The 14654-nt window shown below is 38.4% G+C and overlaps 1 protein-coding gene across 5 annotated transcripts in view; it reads right to left on the reverse strand.

The window, feature by feature from the left end:
- Positions 1 to 480: 480 nt before the first annotated feature.
- Positions 481 to 14654, reverse strand: part of LOC127689934 (membrane-spanning 4-domains subfamily A member 6B-like) — a 167588-nt gene continuing 153414 nt past the window's right edge. For 3 of the 5 annotated variants that reach the window (XM_052189506.1, XM_052189513.1, XM_052189534.1), the window contains exons 3-8: positions 13835 to 13969; positions 11593 to 11649; positions 8625 to 8834; positions 6857 to 6958; positions 2230 to 6070; positions 481 to 669 (exon numbers count right to left, since the gene is read on the reverse strand). In XM_052189506.1, coding sequence (XP_052045466.1) covers positions 5975 to 6070; positions 6857 to 6958; positions 8625 to 8834; positions 11593 to 11649; positions 13835 to 13969 — 600 coding nt within the window. In that variant the 3' untranslated portion in view covers positions 481 to 669; positions 2230 to 5974. The remainder of the gene's footprint in view (positions 670 to 2229; positions 6071 to 6856; positions 6959 to 8624; positions 8835 to 11592; positions 11650 to 13834; positions 13970 to 14654) is intronic. The other 2 variants (XM_052189521.1, XM_052189526.1) reach the window with 2 other exon arrangements.

Here is a 14654-nt window from a genome sequence, read left to right on the forward strand (position 1 = left end):
GTGGAATTGCTTTAAGGTTCTCCCCATTTAGTTTGATGTTGACTATTGACTTGCTGTGTATTGCTTTGATTGTATTTAGGTATGTGGCTTGTATCCCCAATCTCCCCAATACGTTTAACATGTAGGGGTGTTGGATTTTATCAAAGGACCACTGAACTGTAAAGCTTCAGGAGAAATAGCCATCCCTGACTGCAATCTGTATTATTGAGCTATAGTGATTAAAAACTGTATTGGTATAAAGCCAAGCACACTGATCAATGGAATCAAACCAAAGATCCAGATATAAATTCACATGTCTATGGACACTTGATCTTGATAGAGAAGCAAAAACCATACAATGGAGAAAAGAAAACATGTTCAACAACTTGGTGATTTCATTTTCTATATCTGCACTCTGATTTTATTCTGATGAATTAAATGCTTCATTTTTTGAGTTGAAGGTTAATCGTATTTGAGGGAACAGAAAGAGAATGCAGAAAGTCAACACCAACAAATTCATTGCATTTATTATTGTAAAAAGACATAAAACATTACATCCAAACATAGACTTCTAGATGGTAAAGTGGGCAAAAAGCAGATTTGGCATACTACAATGTTATGTCAAGTTAAAGGATTGGCACCTCATCTTCTTAGTCATGATAGAGGTCAGTGGGAAGTGTCTGCCAGTGCCTGTGGAGAGAGACAAAACATACATGATCACATGATGACAGTTGCCCATAGACCTGCATCTCTTCCAGCCTCACCTATCTATGACATCTGGAATTTTCCATGTTTGAGTCAAAATTTATAACTCCCAAATGTGATCACTTAGGAATCAAAAGGTGTTATGTTTGTGAAGAAAAGCCAGTGAACTATCTGTTAAAAGCTTCCTGATTAAGTATTTTTAAAACTGACATAAATAACAAGATTGTTAAGTTTTATATACAATCATGGAGTAACATAAAACACTGAGTGACTGTGTAGGTTAAATGACTGGGACAAAATGGACTGGGCTGATTCTGTGAATTAGTAGAGCTGAGGTGTAGGAATCAAACTCAGGGAAACTTAGAAACAAGGAAGAATCCCTGTCTAGAGCATACTTGTGCTTTGAGACAGTCTTTGTTCTATCCGTGTGAATTTTAGTTTTTCATTGTTATTGTAAGCATTAGCAAATGCTATACAGGTTAATGAGATTTGGTGTGATATACCCATACATTGTATATGTCTATGTCTGTGGTGTTTGTTCATTTGCTTGCTTGGTTGATTGGCTGTTTAGTTTTTGTTCTGGTTTTTGTTGTTGTTAAATTACCACAAACTAGAGTTATCTGGGAAGAGAAACCTCAACTGAGAAAATATCTCTATTAGATTGGCTTTTGTGTAAGACTGTGGAGAACTTTCTTGATTGACAATTGATGTGGGAGGGCCTAGCTCGTGGGGGACAGTGCCACTCCTGGCCAGGTACTCCTGGATAGGATATAAGAAAACAGACTGAGCAAGTCATAGGGAACAAGCCACTAAGTAACATTCCTCCATAGCTTGTGCTTCCGTTTCTGCTTCCATTGCCTTCCTAGAGTTAACTTCATGATGGACTACAACTGTAAGCTAAAACAAACCCTTTCCTCTCCATGTTGCTTTTTTAATGATATTTATCACAGCAACAGAAACTTTGATAAGACAATATCAATTCACTTTTCTGCCCTCACTCAGTCCTCTACTTCCCAGACTCCTTTCCAGTCTCTAATACTTTCTTGCTGGAGACCAGCTCCAGTTACAATGTTCAAGTACTGAGACTGGGAAGGGGCATTGGCCAAAGTGAAGACACTGACCACTGTTGACTTTCAAGCAAGTGTCCCTGAATAGCTCAGGAATCTTTATTTACACACTCATAATCCTGCTCCCTAGAGGAGTAGTAATATTGTTGGATATTTTATTAAAAGAAACCATCACATCAGAATTATAAAACCATCATTACAAAAGCACCCAATACTTTCCCTTCCTCTTTCACTACTCCCAATGGGTCAGTTACCCCCTAACCTTATTTTGCACTACAAAGCACTACTTCAGCAAGCCAAAAATAAATGTCTATCCAGGCATGTCATGCAGATATGAGCATATACCCAATTGGTATCTGTTGAGTTATATTTTTCAAATCCTTACTTTAATAAGTGTACTTAAAAGCTTTAAACTCCATTCTAGCCCACCACCCACCAGACAGAAAGAAATTTTAGTAAGGCAATGGAGGATGTGGACCTGTTTAGAAATAGTTCTTTCTAGTGAATCCAATCTGCATTGTCAGGATATCAGTAGTTCCGTTCCCATGACTCAGGAGAGGTAGCTGGAGTCACTCATGAAGACCATTCAGGAATCAACAACAGCAGTCCAATCAGCAAGAAACTGTGAGGCTCTGTCAATTGGCCTAAGAATCAGCAAGAAGCCACCAGAACACCACCAGAAGTTCTTTGGTGGCTTTTCTCTCTGAAGTCACAGCAGATGACAACTAGCATAGAGTAGCAAGGGTGACTGCTGGCCACTGTCTGTTGAGTTCTATTTATACCCTTTCCAAACATCACGTGTTCTCTCAAGTGTCTGCTCTAGCAAAACATCACATACCCCTTTTTCTAGGCTGCTTTCAGATAAACACCTTGTTTCTGTTTTCAGCAAAACATCCTCCCTTTCATCTGTTTGACAAAAGCATCCTTTCATAATAGAGTTTTCAGAAAAATATCACATGATAGAACTGAATCTTCAAGAAAAACAGAAATTTCCACTTTAGATGGGAAATTCAGTAAAAGACAGAACTAATCATTTGTGGGTATAAGTTCAGTCATCAAATAGCACCCCTCTGTCATAATACTTTTTAAATTGCAGACAGATACATGTTTATTGTACCAAGTAACCTTTCCTGATATGTACCTATGAATTCCTGATACCAGCTTTTCAAGAACTAATTTTAAGTCTCTATTGATCAGAAATAGCTTCCCTATTTTCTAAGTCTCTGTTGATCAGATATAGCTTCTCCATTTTAAGTATCTGTTGATTGCACATAGCTTCATCTTTTAAAGTCTCAGTTGATCAGACATATCTTCCTCAGAACAGGTTTGCAAACAAGACCCACTACTCTCTACACCTGGCACAAGTTTATTCAGTATGACTTTAGCTGTTTCTCTAACATGATTACATGTCTCCAAATACTCAGGATTAATGGTCATGTCTGGAGGATCTATACATGCAAAAAGAGGAGAGGAAGGTTTTACCCCTTGAAAGAGTATTAACAAAAAAAGAATTGTCCACAGGGCTTTCAGCCTGCATGACTCTGTCCTTGTCTGTGACTGACAAAATGAAACTAAAATTTCCTATGAGTATACATAGCATAGGAAAAGCACATAGAATTTGTAGTATACATGATCTAGGGAATAAGCATAGAGTGCACTAAATTTACTGCAGGCTCTTGCCAAGCGGGAAGGTGAACCCTTGGGCTTCGCCATAGCAGAATCCCAGGGGACTCCATGGGCCTTGCTATGGTAGAGTACATCAGTGAAGCTCTCATAACCCTGTTCGCTGGAGATGAGGTGTGGTCTCTGCCTGTTTTTTCTACTTTCATATTCTTAAGTGTTTGTCTGTTTGTTTCTACATATCAGAGATAAAATGCAGTACTGTGTTCTTGTGCTTTTTTTCATTTTATTGACTCAATGGCTCCATATTCTATTCATTTTTCTACAAACGAGAGGATTCGATTTTTCATTATGGCTCCATTCTGTATGTTTGCCATTAATCCCTTATCTGTTCACTTGCTGATGGGCTTTGAGGCAGAGTCATTAGCATGAAAGAAGTGGGGAGAGATCAGTGTCTTACAAATAGAGCGCCCTGCTTGCAGTTTCACAGATGCTCTTCTGTGAAGTTCAATGAAGTAGCAGGAAGCAGATGGCCAAGGAGGATTCATGGGAACACTTCTGTCACAAACCTACACCAGAACAAGGCAGTCTTTTTGAGGACTGTACAGAGTCTAAGTACTAGACAGGACATTAAGTGCTGTGACTGTGCTATGAAAATACACAAAGGTAAGAAGAGGCAGAAAGGAGATTCCATTTGGTATGTCTTTGCCCACACTGTGATTGGCACTCTGACAAAAGATGCACTGACAGAACTGATAGGTGTAAAATTCTCTAAAAGTATTTTCCATAGCTCTAATCATATAATGTTTCTGTAGCAGGACACTAAACTCATAGAATAAGATTGTAGTGTCCTATCCTCCTTTCTTTTTAACATTCATTTGCAAATTATTGGTATAGTTTTCTTTAAATATTGAAATGAGTTGACTGGTGAAGCCCTCTGGACCTGAGTTTCACTTGCTGGTAAGGTTTGTGATTGTTGCTCCCATTCCTTAACTTGCTATATAACCGTTCATATTTTAAAGTCTTTTATGGTAATCATTTTGGGTGACTTTTCACAATTTTTATCTTTCTACTATTTGTTCTCATTTCTTTTTGTGTAAACTGTTTGGTTCACTCTGTGAATTTAAGTGCTTGTAGCTTCTGTAGAGTTGGTAATGATGTATCCTTGTTTAATAAGAGGTTGGTAAATTTGACACCATCCATGATGACTGATCTAGAGTGGGAATATAGTGAGGAAAACATCAACTGTGAGTTCTTGATGGTAGGTCTTCCTTCCCCTAGCTAGGAGAAGATACATGATTGACAGTAGGTCAGGGTTTGGGACATGTCTCAAAGAAAGACTCTCCTCTTCTACAAATGAGTTTGGTAGAAGTAGCAGAAAAAGAAGGAGGAAGAAGAGGAGAAGGGGGAGGAGAAGGAGAAAGGAAGGTGAAGAAGAACAAGATGAAGTAGAAGAAAAAGAATGAAGAAGTGGAACAAGAGAAAGAAGTTTAAAAAGAAGTAGGAGGAGAAAAAGAATAAGAACAAGAAAAAGAAGTATACTTTATTGTGTACTCAAATAAACCTTAATGTCTTATAGAACACGATCTTAATTATACTGTCATTCCCAACATTCCATATTTTACTATTAATTTCATTTTAAATAAATTTTATGTTCACGGGTATTTTATATGAAAGCATGTTTGCATGTGTCCTATATGTGTGTCTAGTGCCCTCCAAGGCCAGAAAAGGATGTCAGATCATCTGGAACTAAAGTTATAGATGCTTGTGAGCTGTCATATGGATTCTGGTAATAAAACTCATGTCCTCACAGTACCAATCAGTGCTCTTAACCTCTGAGACATCTCTATAACCTCCTATAAGATGTGAAGAAATGTCTCTTGTTTGCTCTGGTGATTCTAGAAATAAGTATTCTATTTGGTACCTCCAAAATACATTGCTAAACTTTGAATGTTCATTTAGTTTTAGTTTAATACACACATACACACACATTCACATTCACACACACACACACACACACACACACACACACACACACACACAAACACAGTGACATATATATTTCTGTTTGTTTTTTTCCATACTTTTTTGGGTTGATTGAGAACAAAAGAATAACAAACACATGTATTTATGTATCACAGAGGACTTGGTTTGTACATAAAAGCAAAACAACAACAACAAAAACCTGTTCAAAAAGAACATACAATCACAGAAAACTTTATTTTGAACCAACAACATATACACTTCTTGAGACTTCATTGCCGGTCACTTGTTTCTATAAAGTTGATATGATGAAAGACCCATGCCATTAGAGGGATTCTGAATACAAGGACTGTGGTCAACTGTTGCTTTTAATTGCAGGGGACAAGAAAATGTTGTCCCTTTACTGTACCACAATGCCCTCAAATATTCCATTAGTTTTCTGAGAAATATCTGGGACTCTGGCCACTATTTGTAGGTCTAAGCTTTGGTGGAAGCCAAGCTCATGAAAATCAATAGGGTGCCACTAACACATCCATTCAACTCATACTAGTCTTCACTGAATAAAATCTACATTTTAAGTAACAAGCATTGCTACCTTTTGATGATTGGATTTGTTTTTCTTAACAAACCAATTGTTCCTCATATGTGGGGTTACAAAGTGCCTTTGATTCCACGTTGGAGTCATTATTTGAGTTATGTGGCAGGAAAATAACATTCTAGAAAAAAGAAAATATGTGGTTTCAAATTACAAATGAATATATATATATATATATATATATATATATATATATATACATTTATGCATGCATATGTGTGTGCATATAGGAAGGTAGATAGATACATTGGCACATGTGTATACATGATAGAATTTCATTCAGTGTTATAGATGCTCCATGATGAGAATAGCACATCCTATGTGGTGCACATATTGTATGTATAACATCTGCTCTTCATTCTACACTCTAAGGATCTGGTCAGAGCAAAGCCTTTTGGTTCAGTTACTGAAGAAACCCCTTCAACTGTCTGAGAATGGTTGCATGCAATTATCAAACATTATTTCCTTAGTGTCTTTATGCAAGAAATAAAGTAAGATACAACGGAAGAAAAACATATTCTAAGCTGCTGACATCGCTGTGTGCAATTTCTTTTAATTAGGTCAAGACTGTTAAAGAGAATAATTGCTATAGGAGAAAGTATTCCTAGTCAGAGGGGAGGCAGCCACACTCCAGCATCCTAAAACAGGCAAATTCATCACAATGTCAGGAGATATATTTAACTTCTCAGAATATTAGTTCCTTTGTTTGCAAAGGGAAGGGAGGGACCAGGTGGCTTGTTTCCATGGCTACACAATTACCTTCTACCTGATCATCTACTGTCCCACCTCTCTGTCCAAATCACCTAATATTTATGTCATTCTGATTGATGTCACTCTATCTGCCATTCATGACCGAATAGATCAGAGGAACATCAGGAAAGTTTCAGGAGGTCTACAGAATACTCACCCCAGGGAAGTCAGAGTGACTCTGTTTCCACCACAGCATGGCAGTGAGGACAGCCAAGCCAAGCTCCAACATAGTACTGATCAGCATCAGTGAAAAGACTCCCTAAATTCAGGAGAAGAGAGACCGGTATGATTGAGTCAACTGAAGCCCTCATTTCTGGGTAGGACACCTTCTACCCAGAGACTGTAGAGATGAAACTGTCTCCACCATCAGAGAAGGGAATGGATCTTTCTGAACCTACAAGTAGGCTAAATTTGATAACTGGTCCCTTCTTTCCTTGGAGGAAGTGGGTGAATATTACAAACTAAATCAACAAAGCCATTTTCTTCCACTTCTCATCCCTCTTGGGCACAGATCCTGATATTGAATGAGGGAGCAGAGAGGAGCAGTGACCCCTGAACGGCAGAGTCAACAGGTCCTGCTCTTGGCTCTCTTCTGCTGCTTAGTGTGAGGCTGGGCAAGTCTCTGCATCTCCAGCTTCTGTGTACTCACTTATCACCTGAGGTAGTGCTGCCTCTGCAGAGACAGGGTTAGAGGTCCTGACCATGCAAGCTGTTTGTAAAAGTTAGGATTGACTGAACCTTCTTCCTTGGGATAGTTTCTGTTTGTGATGGCAAAAAGGTAGGAAAGCAATCCAGTTTCTATATTCTGCAACAACACAAATCAACTCAGAAGGGTCTAAGTAAAGATCATATGCCCCATGACCTTTGTCCTTAGGTGTCCTTCATGAAAACCACTTGATAGGAAGCATGATGAATGTGACCTTGTAAGCTCTTCATTTATCTGCACACATACAAGCAGTGTGAAACTACATACAATTTGAAACTTTCTCATGATGCCATCTTTGTGAGCCACGCAAATTTCTCCCCAATGCTTCAGGGTCCTGAAGCCAGGCTTAGTTATTCGAGATGTTAATTTGCTCACATTATTATGCATTAAATTTATGCACACATTTTATCTTTGTCATTTTTTTTTTAAACTAAGGAAGAAACACTGGACCCAGATCCTTAAGGAAACAGAAAGTCTGAGGGTGATCAGACCTAACTGTCTGGCCATCTTGGAGCTGTGGGTTTTCTTATTTTACTTTTATTGTCATAAGAGAATAAATATTATGCAGGATCTTCATTGTTATCTTACCCAACATTCTCTCTGTGTGATGGAGACCAAGTGTAAGTTCGTGGATATTTTAATTGAAAGCACATTATTCCTGTTAGTCAAATTGCATTACTTTCTTCCAACACGATGGTGATCTCTCACATCACTGCCAGTTACGCGTCTCCATTTCTCTGTATTTCTTTTCTCATTTAACACTCCACACATGCCCAGTGCTGGTGCTGTGAGCACTTGAGGGAGCAGACACCTGACACCCCCGCCCCACTCCTATCTTTTGCACAATCCATTTCCCAGTGCTTAGCTGAGTTTTGCTCAGCTCACTTTCCTTCCTCTACTACACCTGTGCCAGGTTTACTTGTTGGCAAGTCCAGATCACCTGAGTCTATTCGTTATGAATCTTATTGTGCTTCAAACAGGGCTTTGCAATCTATATATCCAGTCCTCTGGAAAAGGCATTAATGCCTTTAATCTAGAATCATTTTGAAGTTAAAAATGATTTGGGGTTAAAAGCTTTAACATTGTTTACCTTTGCTTTATTCAGCTTTGAGTGTTCCCTAAGATTTCAAACCAAACAGAGTGAAAGATTTTCAAATTATAAGAAAAAGATCACTATTTCCCCATAACCAAAAATCTAACAGCCTTTAGAAATACTTACAGCCAGAACAGACTGGGCGACAGAGCACTCATTCCTGTCTGAGTCATAGGAGTGGTGGTAGTAATGATGATATTCAGTTGGTCTAAGCTCCTTGCTCTGCATGCATTTCTCTGAGGCAGGATGCAAACCAGCCAGGCTGACAGAGATGATAACGATGCCCATGAAAGCAAATGACACACTCAGGATATTCAGAGTCAGGCTTCCATCTACCTGGAAGAAGCAGCAGGTTTCACTTATACCTCTCCTTCAAAATGGCGCACCAATTCTCTCTATTTGGTTTCATTAGCAGCTGGAAGATTAATAATTTATTTCTTTATTGTTCCTAATGCATAAATGCTACCAGTAGAAAGAGCAGAAACCCTGGTTTTCCAGGCCTTTTTTCCCATACTCCCGTTTCCCAGATGGTATTTGCTAGGTGACTCCACTCAACAGCCATCAGCACATTTATTGAGCCCTATAAATGTCTAGGAACACACATCCTCCCAAACCTAAATGGAAATGAGATAAATAAACTGGATTTCAATGGTGAAAAATAAAATACTTCCCTGGCCAAATCTTCACCCCTGACTTTTGATGGAATTCTATAATGGAAAACTGGAAAATTCTCAAGACAGCCTGAAAAGACGAGGAGGCGGTGCAGACATTAGCCATGTTCCTGTCCTTCATCATCCTCATTGCTGTAATTTGAACTTGACATCACCTGAACCTCATTTATTGAAGACCTGATCCTCAGGTAGATAATTTGTGTCAGAAACCCCTCTTGATTAAAGAGGAAATGCCTCTTGATCAAAGGTTTGTCTGCTGAGAAAGGGATGTTTCAGAAAATGAGACCTTCACCTTATTCTCTTTTTTATCCGTTGCTGCCATGTGGCAAACATCTTTGTTTTCTTAGCATGAGACACTTATTGCCTGTCTACAAGCTAAGAACAAACAGATTCACCAAAACTATACACTGCTAAACCTCTGAAATATGAGCTCAAATGAACCATTCCTTCTTGTGAGTTATCTCAAGAGTTGAACTTGGACACACCTAATACTGACAAATGTATTCAGAATAACACAGCCTTTCATACCCCACCCATGAATACATCAATCACACAGGAAAGGCAGGTGAGGAAGTTCATTCCTCACATCCTACCTCTCTCAGAAGCTCATATACCCAAAGGTGAGTGTGGGGACTTTGTTCTCAGTGTCAGGTAAGCCTAATGATTGACTATAACTAGGGCTGTAGTAAGAAATCTAGACATGTGACTAAAGATGTTGTCATTTGTGAAAACGGTGCCAGACAGAAAGAAACAGAATGGATCTATATGTTGGTAAATTGTGGCTGCAGGGCCAGAGGTCCTTGGAGGCTCACTGATCTGCAATACTCTGTTCCAATGCTCACTTTGGATCTCATTTTTTAACACTTATAGTGTCAGTGAAATAAATAAACTTTTATTGATAGTAGCTTTCTTTATTTTTCAATGTTTAGAAAGTGAAAACTGAGCTAAGATCATTCTAAAAGTTCCAGGTAGGTATTTCAAGGGCACACAGAACTGTACGGCACTTGAGTGTGATTTAATTTTAGGTCACTTATATTTTAGAGAGACTGTATAAATCACTCAGAACTTGGTGCTTTTAGGTGTTTCTTTTCACAAATAGTGATCAAAACTAAACTCTGGGGCATCTTGACCAATATTTGCAATCTGAATACTGGTAGTATATATACTTGGATATTTGGAATATACTAGATTCATCCTAACTTGCCTTCTTTAGTCTCCATACACTGTATGAAAAGAACATTCTTCAGCACTGGTGAAGCATCTTTCCTGAGCCTTAATCTACTTACAGACTACCTATAATCTTTTAGTTAGATTAGTTAGGTAATCTTTTAGTTGCTTTTAATCATGGTATTTTTACCACAGCAGCAGAAAAGTCATTAACGTTCTGTATATTTGGGAGACTGGTTTAGTCAGCTCTTCCTAACTAAATCCATAAGCTATTGCATTACATGGTATTATCTCCAGTGACTTTCTGAATCAACTCTTGAGGAGCATGGGATGACTGAAGACTAGGTAAGTCTCTACATTGTTCAAATGCTTCTTCCTATAGTCCAGCTTTCTTCTGCCCAAGACTAGTTTTTCACTGGAAGAAGATAAAGTATGAAAAGCTGAATTCTTTCTTCTTCCATCACTCTGATTCTCAGTTCATATTGTATAATTTACACAAATACCTTTCCTTTATGGAGATATAGAGAAAAGGCATGAACATTTTCTCTAGGGATTCTTATGATTTTTAAGTGGTGAGATTGCATAGTATATCCACAAGAAATACAACTCTTTAAAAATAAGGACATTAGCTTCAGTGCTGAAGAGTAAACTTTGTGTTGTTAGACTTTTCATTGCCATGTCAAAATGTCTCACATAAACAACTCAAAATCAAACTATATTTGGCTCAGTTTCAGAGGCTCAGCTGACTATTGTGGAACTTGGTGGCAGAGCAGAGCAGCTCACAACATGATGGTCAGGAAGGCTAGTGAGAGGATACTTGTGCTAACCACATTTCAATTTTTCCCTTTTATTCCATCTTGGTCTTTATATTAGGGGATGGAGCCATCATATTTGGAACTGGAATACCCCCAGAGGTATGCTATATTAATATTTGATGCACTTCTCAAGCCAGTCATTTAGATGATCAAGATTCACCATCATTGCCTGCTCCCTACACAATGGCATCATAAGAGAACAGGATATTACATGAAATTTCTTGATCCTGGTCTCAGACATCAGGAACACTACAATTTTGGCAACCATTATAGAAAGAGTGTGATCCATATATGGATATGGAGAACCCAGAATGAGTTCACAAATTGAAGAAGTAATCTCTGTAGAACTTAACGTGTAACTTTCAACATGAAAAGCCCAGCCCTGATGTATCTCTTTGGGTTTTGTGCTCCTCAGTTCTGAGATATGGCTCTTGTACTCACCAAAGTTTTGGTTGACTTTGTCTCAGTGATGATGGACAGAATTCCAGAGATAATAAACTGCTCAGACAAGAAGAAAACATTGTCAGGTCACTTTCTATGTACAAAGTGACTACAGTTTATTCTACGGTGCTTAAAACAAACTCTCATGAATCAAATGACCAAATGACCCATAAACTTAGGCTCACAGGTGTGTCTTTTTGTCCATGCACTATTCAGAAAAGTCAAAGAAAAGAGCAGAAATCTATCCATTAAAATTCATACATACTTTAAGAGATGGCAAAGGGATAGTTTGTTAATTACAAAGGAAAATGTGGATTTAGATGATTTTAGAGTCTGAGGCATTGATCTACAAGGAAAGAGAATGGAAAATGGCTTTGGAGGTTGTCCCTTCTTTTATAAATAAACGTATGGCACTCTAATTTGCACATAAAAACCATGCAGACTTCCTTCTGTAAATCTCACTTGAACATGTTGAGGTAATTTTTAATGGGCAATTGTCAGCATGCTATTATTCTATTGAGGAATTTTGGAGCTACATCCTCTATGATACTGGCCTGTACTTTTCATTTCTTGTCATGCTCCTGGCTGGCATTACACTATTATGCTGGCATCAAGATAATGCTGGCATCTAAATATGAGTTTAAAAAACTACCTCTTTCAGGTTTTGGTAATAGTTTGAAAGTGATCTGCAATAAGTCTTTGCTTTTGGTTTTTTTTGTTTCTTTGAAGGAAATAAGGGAAGATATTAACAAACACAGATAAAAAGAAAGAGGACTTTCAGTAACTTGTTTTAGAGATCAAGATAAATGAGAATAAAAGGAAGCATAAGATTGCATTTCCAGAAGCTTTTAGAAGTGAGATTTTTAAATCATGATTTTTATCATGATAGATTTTTTCTATTATCCAGTAAATTAAATGAAATTAAGTAACAAACTGTTTAGGTAATTTTTTAAAGTAGAAAATTTGTAATTTTTATTCTTTCAAGTCAAGCAGCTTGTCCATGTAAATAAATGCTGGATCTTTATCTCTGGAAAGATGGGGATTGACCTCAGAGTCTGTGAAGACTATGCATGTGTTTTGCTGATGAGCTATGCCCACAGTTTCTGAAATAGAGTCTCAATAATGCTAGAAGAACTGAGTGTCTCTTCTAATGCAAGAATTGTTAAGTGTAAAGAGCACATATGGTGAGGAGAGAAAAATAAAGTACCAGTAGTGACCTAGTCATCACCACATCAGGTCCATGATTAGGATTATGTCAACAGTGACATGATGTAAATAGTATGCATCCTTCATGGTACCTACAGTATGGCATGTCATTGATGTCATTGTCACCTATACAGTCACCACTTTCTGCCTCTTTAAAGATTAACAGGATATCAGACAACCTAAAATTTATAAATATTTATAAAAATCTAGGTCAGCAAACTCTGAAACTGTCAATGTCACCAAAGACAATAAAAATCTGAGAAGGTCCAGATAAGGATGTCTAGTGGAGACTCAGGACATAGAAGTGGTGGAATGCAGTGTCTTCAAATGGAAACTGAGACAAAGAACATTCTTGGAAAACTGATGAAAGCAGACAATGTATTGGTCTGAAAAGAGAAAATCAGAAATCATTGACACAACAGAAAGATTGAACTGTGATGTATCAAATGAAAGCATGGAGGAAGGGAGAAGAAAACTGTTATAGAGCTGTAGAAATAAGATTAGAAGCCACAGTTAGATGAATCCTCACTTGTGTGTGAGACTCATCCACATCATTCTAGAGGAGAGATCTTCTGAGAAAAGAACCTTCATGACCTGAACCCAGATTTAGAGCAGTCTCAGAGGAACACCCAGTCTATCACCCTGAAGGCCTCCAACAAAGCCAGATCAAAAGAATGAAAGTGTTCCTTCCTGCAGTGTGGTTCACTGGGATGACTTTGCACAATGCAGAAAGCTCTAGATTATTTGGATTCCACTTCCTAGACTGTCTCCTAAACTCAAGAGGCCATTAAAGTCATCATTACTCAAGAGATGAAATGAAAGGGTGAAATTCGTAAGAAATGTTTATTTGGATTAGATGGAAATATCTTCAGGATAGCATAACTGCTGCCTTTCTACACTAAGACCTTCTCTGATGATAGACAGAACAAGGAGAACAAGGTCTACCACTGACCTTTTTCACAGTAGTGAAATGCAACTAGGTGAAAACTTCTTTCTCTCTCCTCCCCCATCTTATCCTCCACAGAAGTCTACTTACAAACAAAGCTCCTACAAATGGGTAGCCAGATTTTAAAAGGACTGAAAACACTGAGGTAAAATGTGGAACGGAGGGAACAGATGCCAAAATGATACCCAGAGCCAACACCATCACAGCACACATGATCTGGATTGCCTGTTGAAAGAAGGGCGATGGAAGATTAAACCAACAATGACAAGACCTCTCCACTTTTCCCATGGTACCCATGCATTGTCATCTCTACAACATCCCAGTGAGCACAGACACTGTACAAGCCCTGCGGTCAGAGAGGGAAGTTCATTCTGGTGCAGATGTAGTTCTACCAGAGCCTCAGGCCACCTTTAGGCATTTCTGTCCTTGCTCATAACACTTCCTGGCATCTCCTGGCTGGTCTGAGCTTGAGTGCAAGGTTGACCAGTCTCCTGCCCACTCCTGTGGGAAAATCAGGCATCTGAAATCCCTCCCACTCTGAGGACTAGAATGTGGAAAACTTCTCTACACATCATCCAGAGTCCACAGAATACCACATAGGGCCAGCATCTCTGTCAAGCTCCACAGCACCTTCAGTCCAGTTGTTCATTCTGGGAACTCTTTGCCTCCATATTAAAAGGGAAATTTTGTCTTCTTGACACCTTTCTTCAGCTCACAGACTCACAGCTCTTGTAATGTTGATTAACAATTTTATAAAATTTTGCTGTAAGTAATTCAAAGGAATCCAGTGGATTGTATGTATGTCCAAGGCAAGTTCATCAGCTCCATTAAGGTCTGGGCCTGGGTAACACAGAGGCCCATGCTTATAGTGTTCATACAAATAAGACTGAAAAACATCTCACAGCAAAAA

This window comes from Apodemus sylvaticus, chromosome 1, assembly GCF_947179515.1.
Source record: "Apodemus sylvaticus chromosome 1, mApoSyl1.1, whole genome shotgun sequence".
Taxonomy (NCBI): domain Eukaryota; kingdom Metazoa; phylum Chordata; class Mammalia; order Rodentia; family Muridae; genus Apodemus; species Apodemus sylvaticus.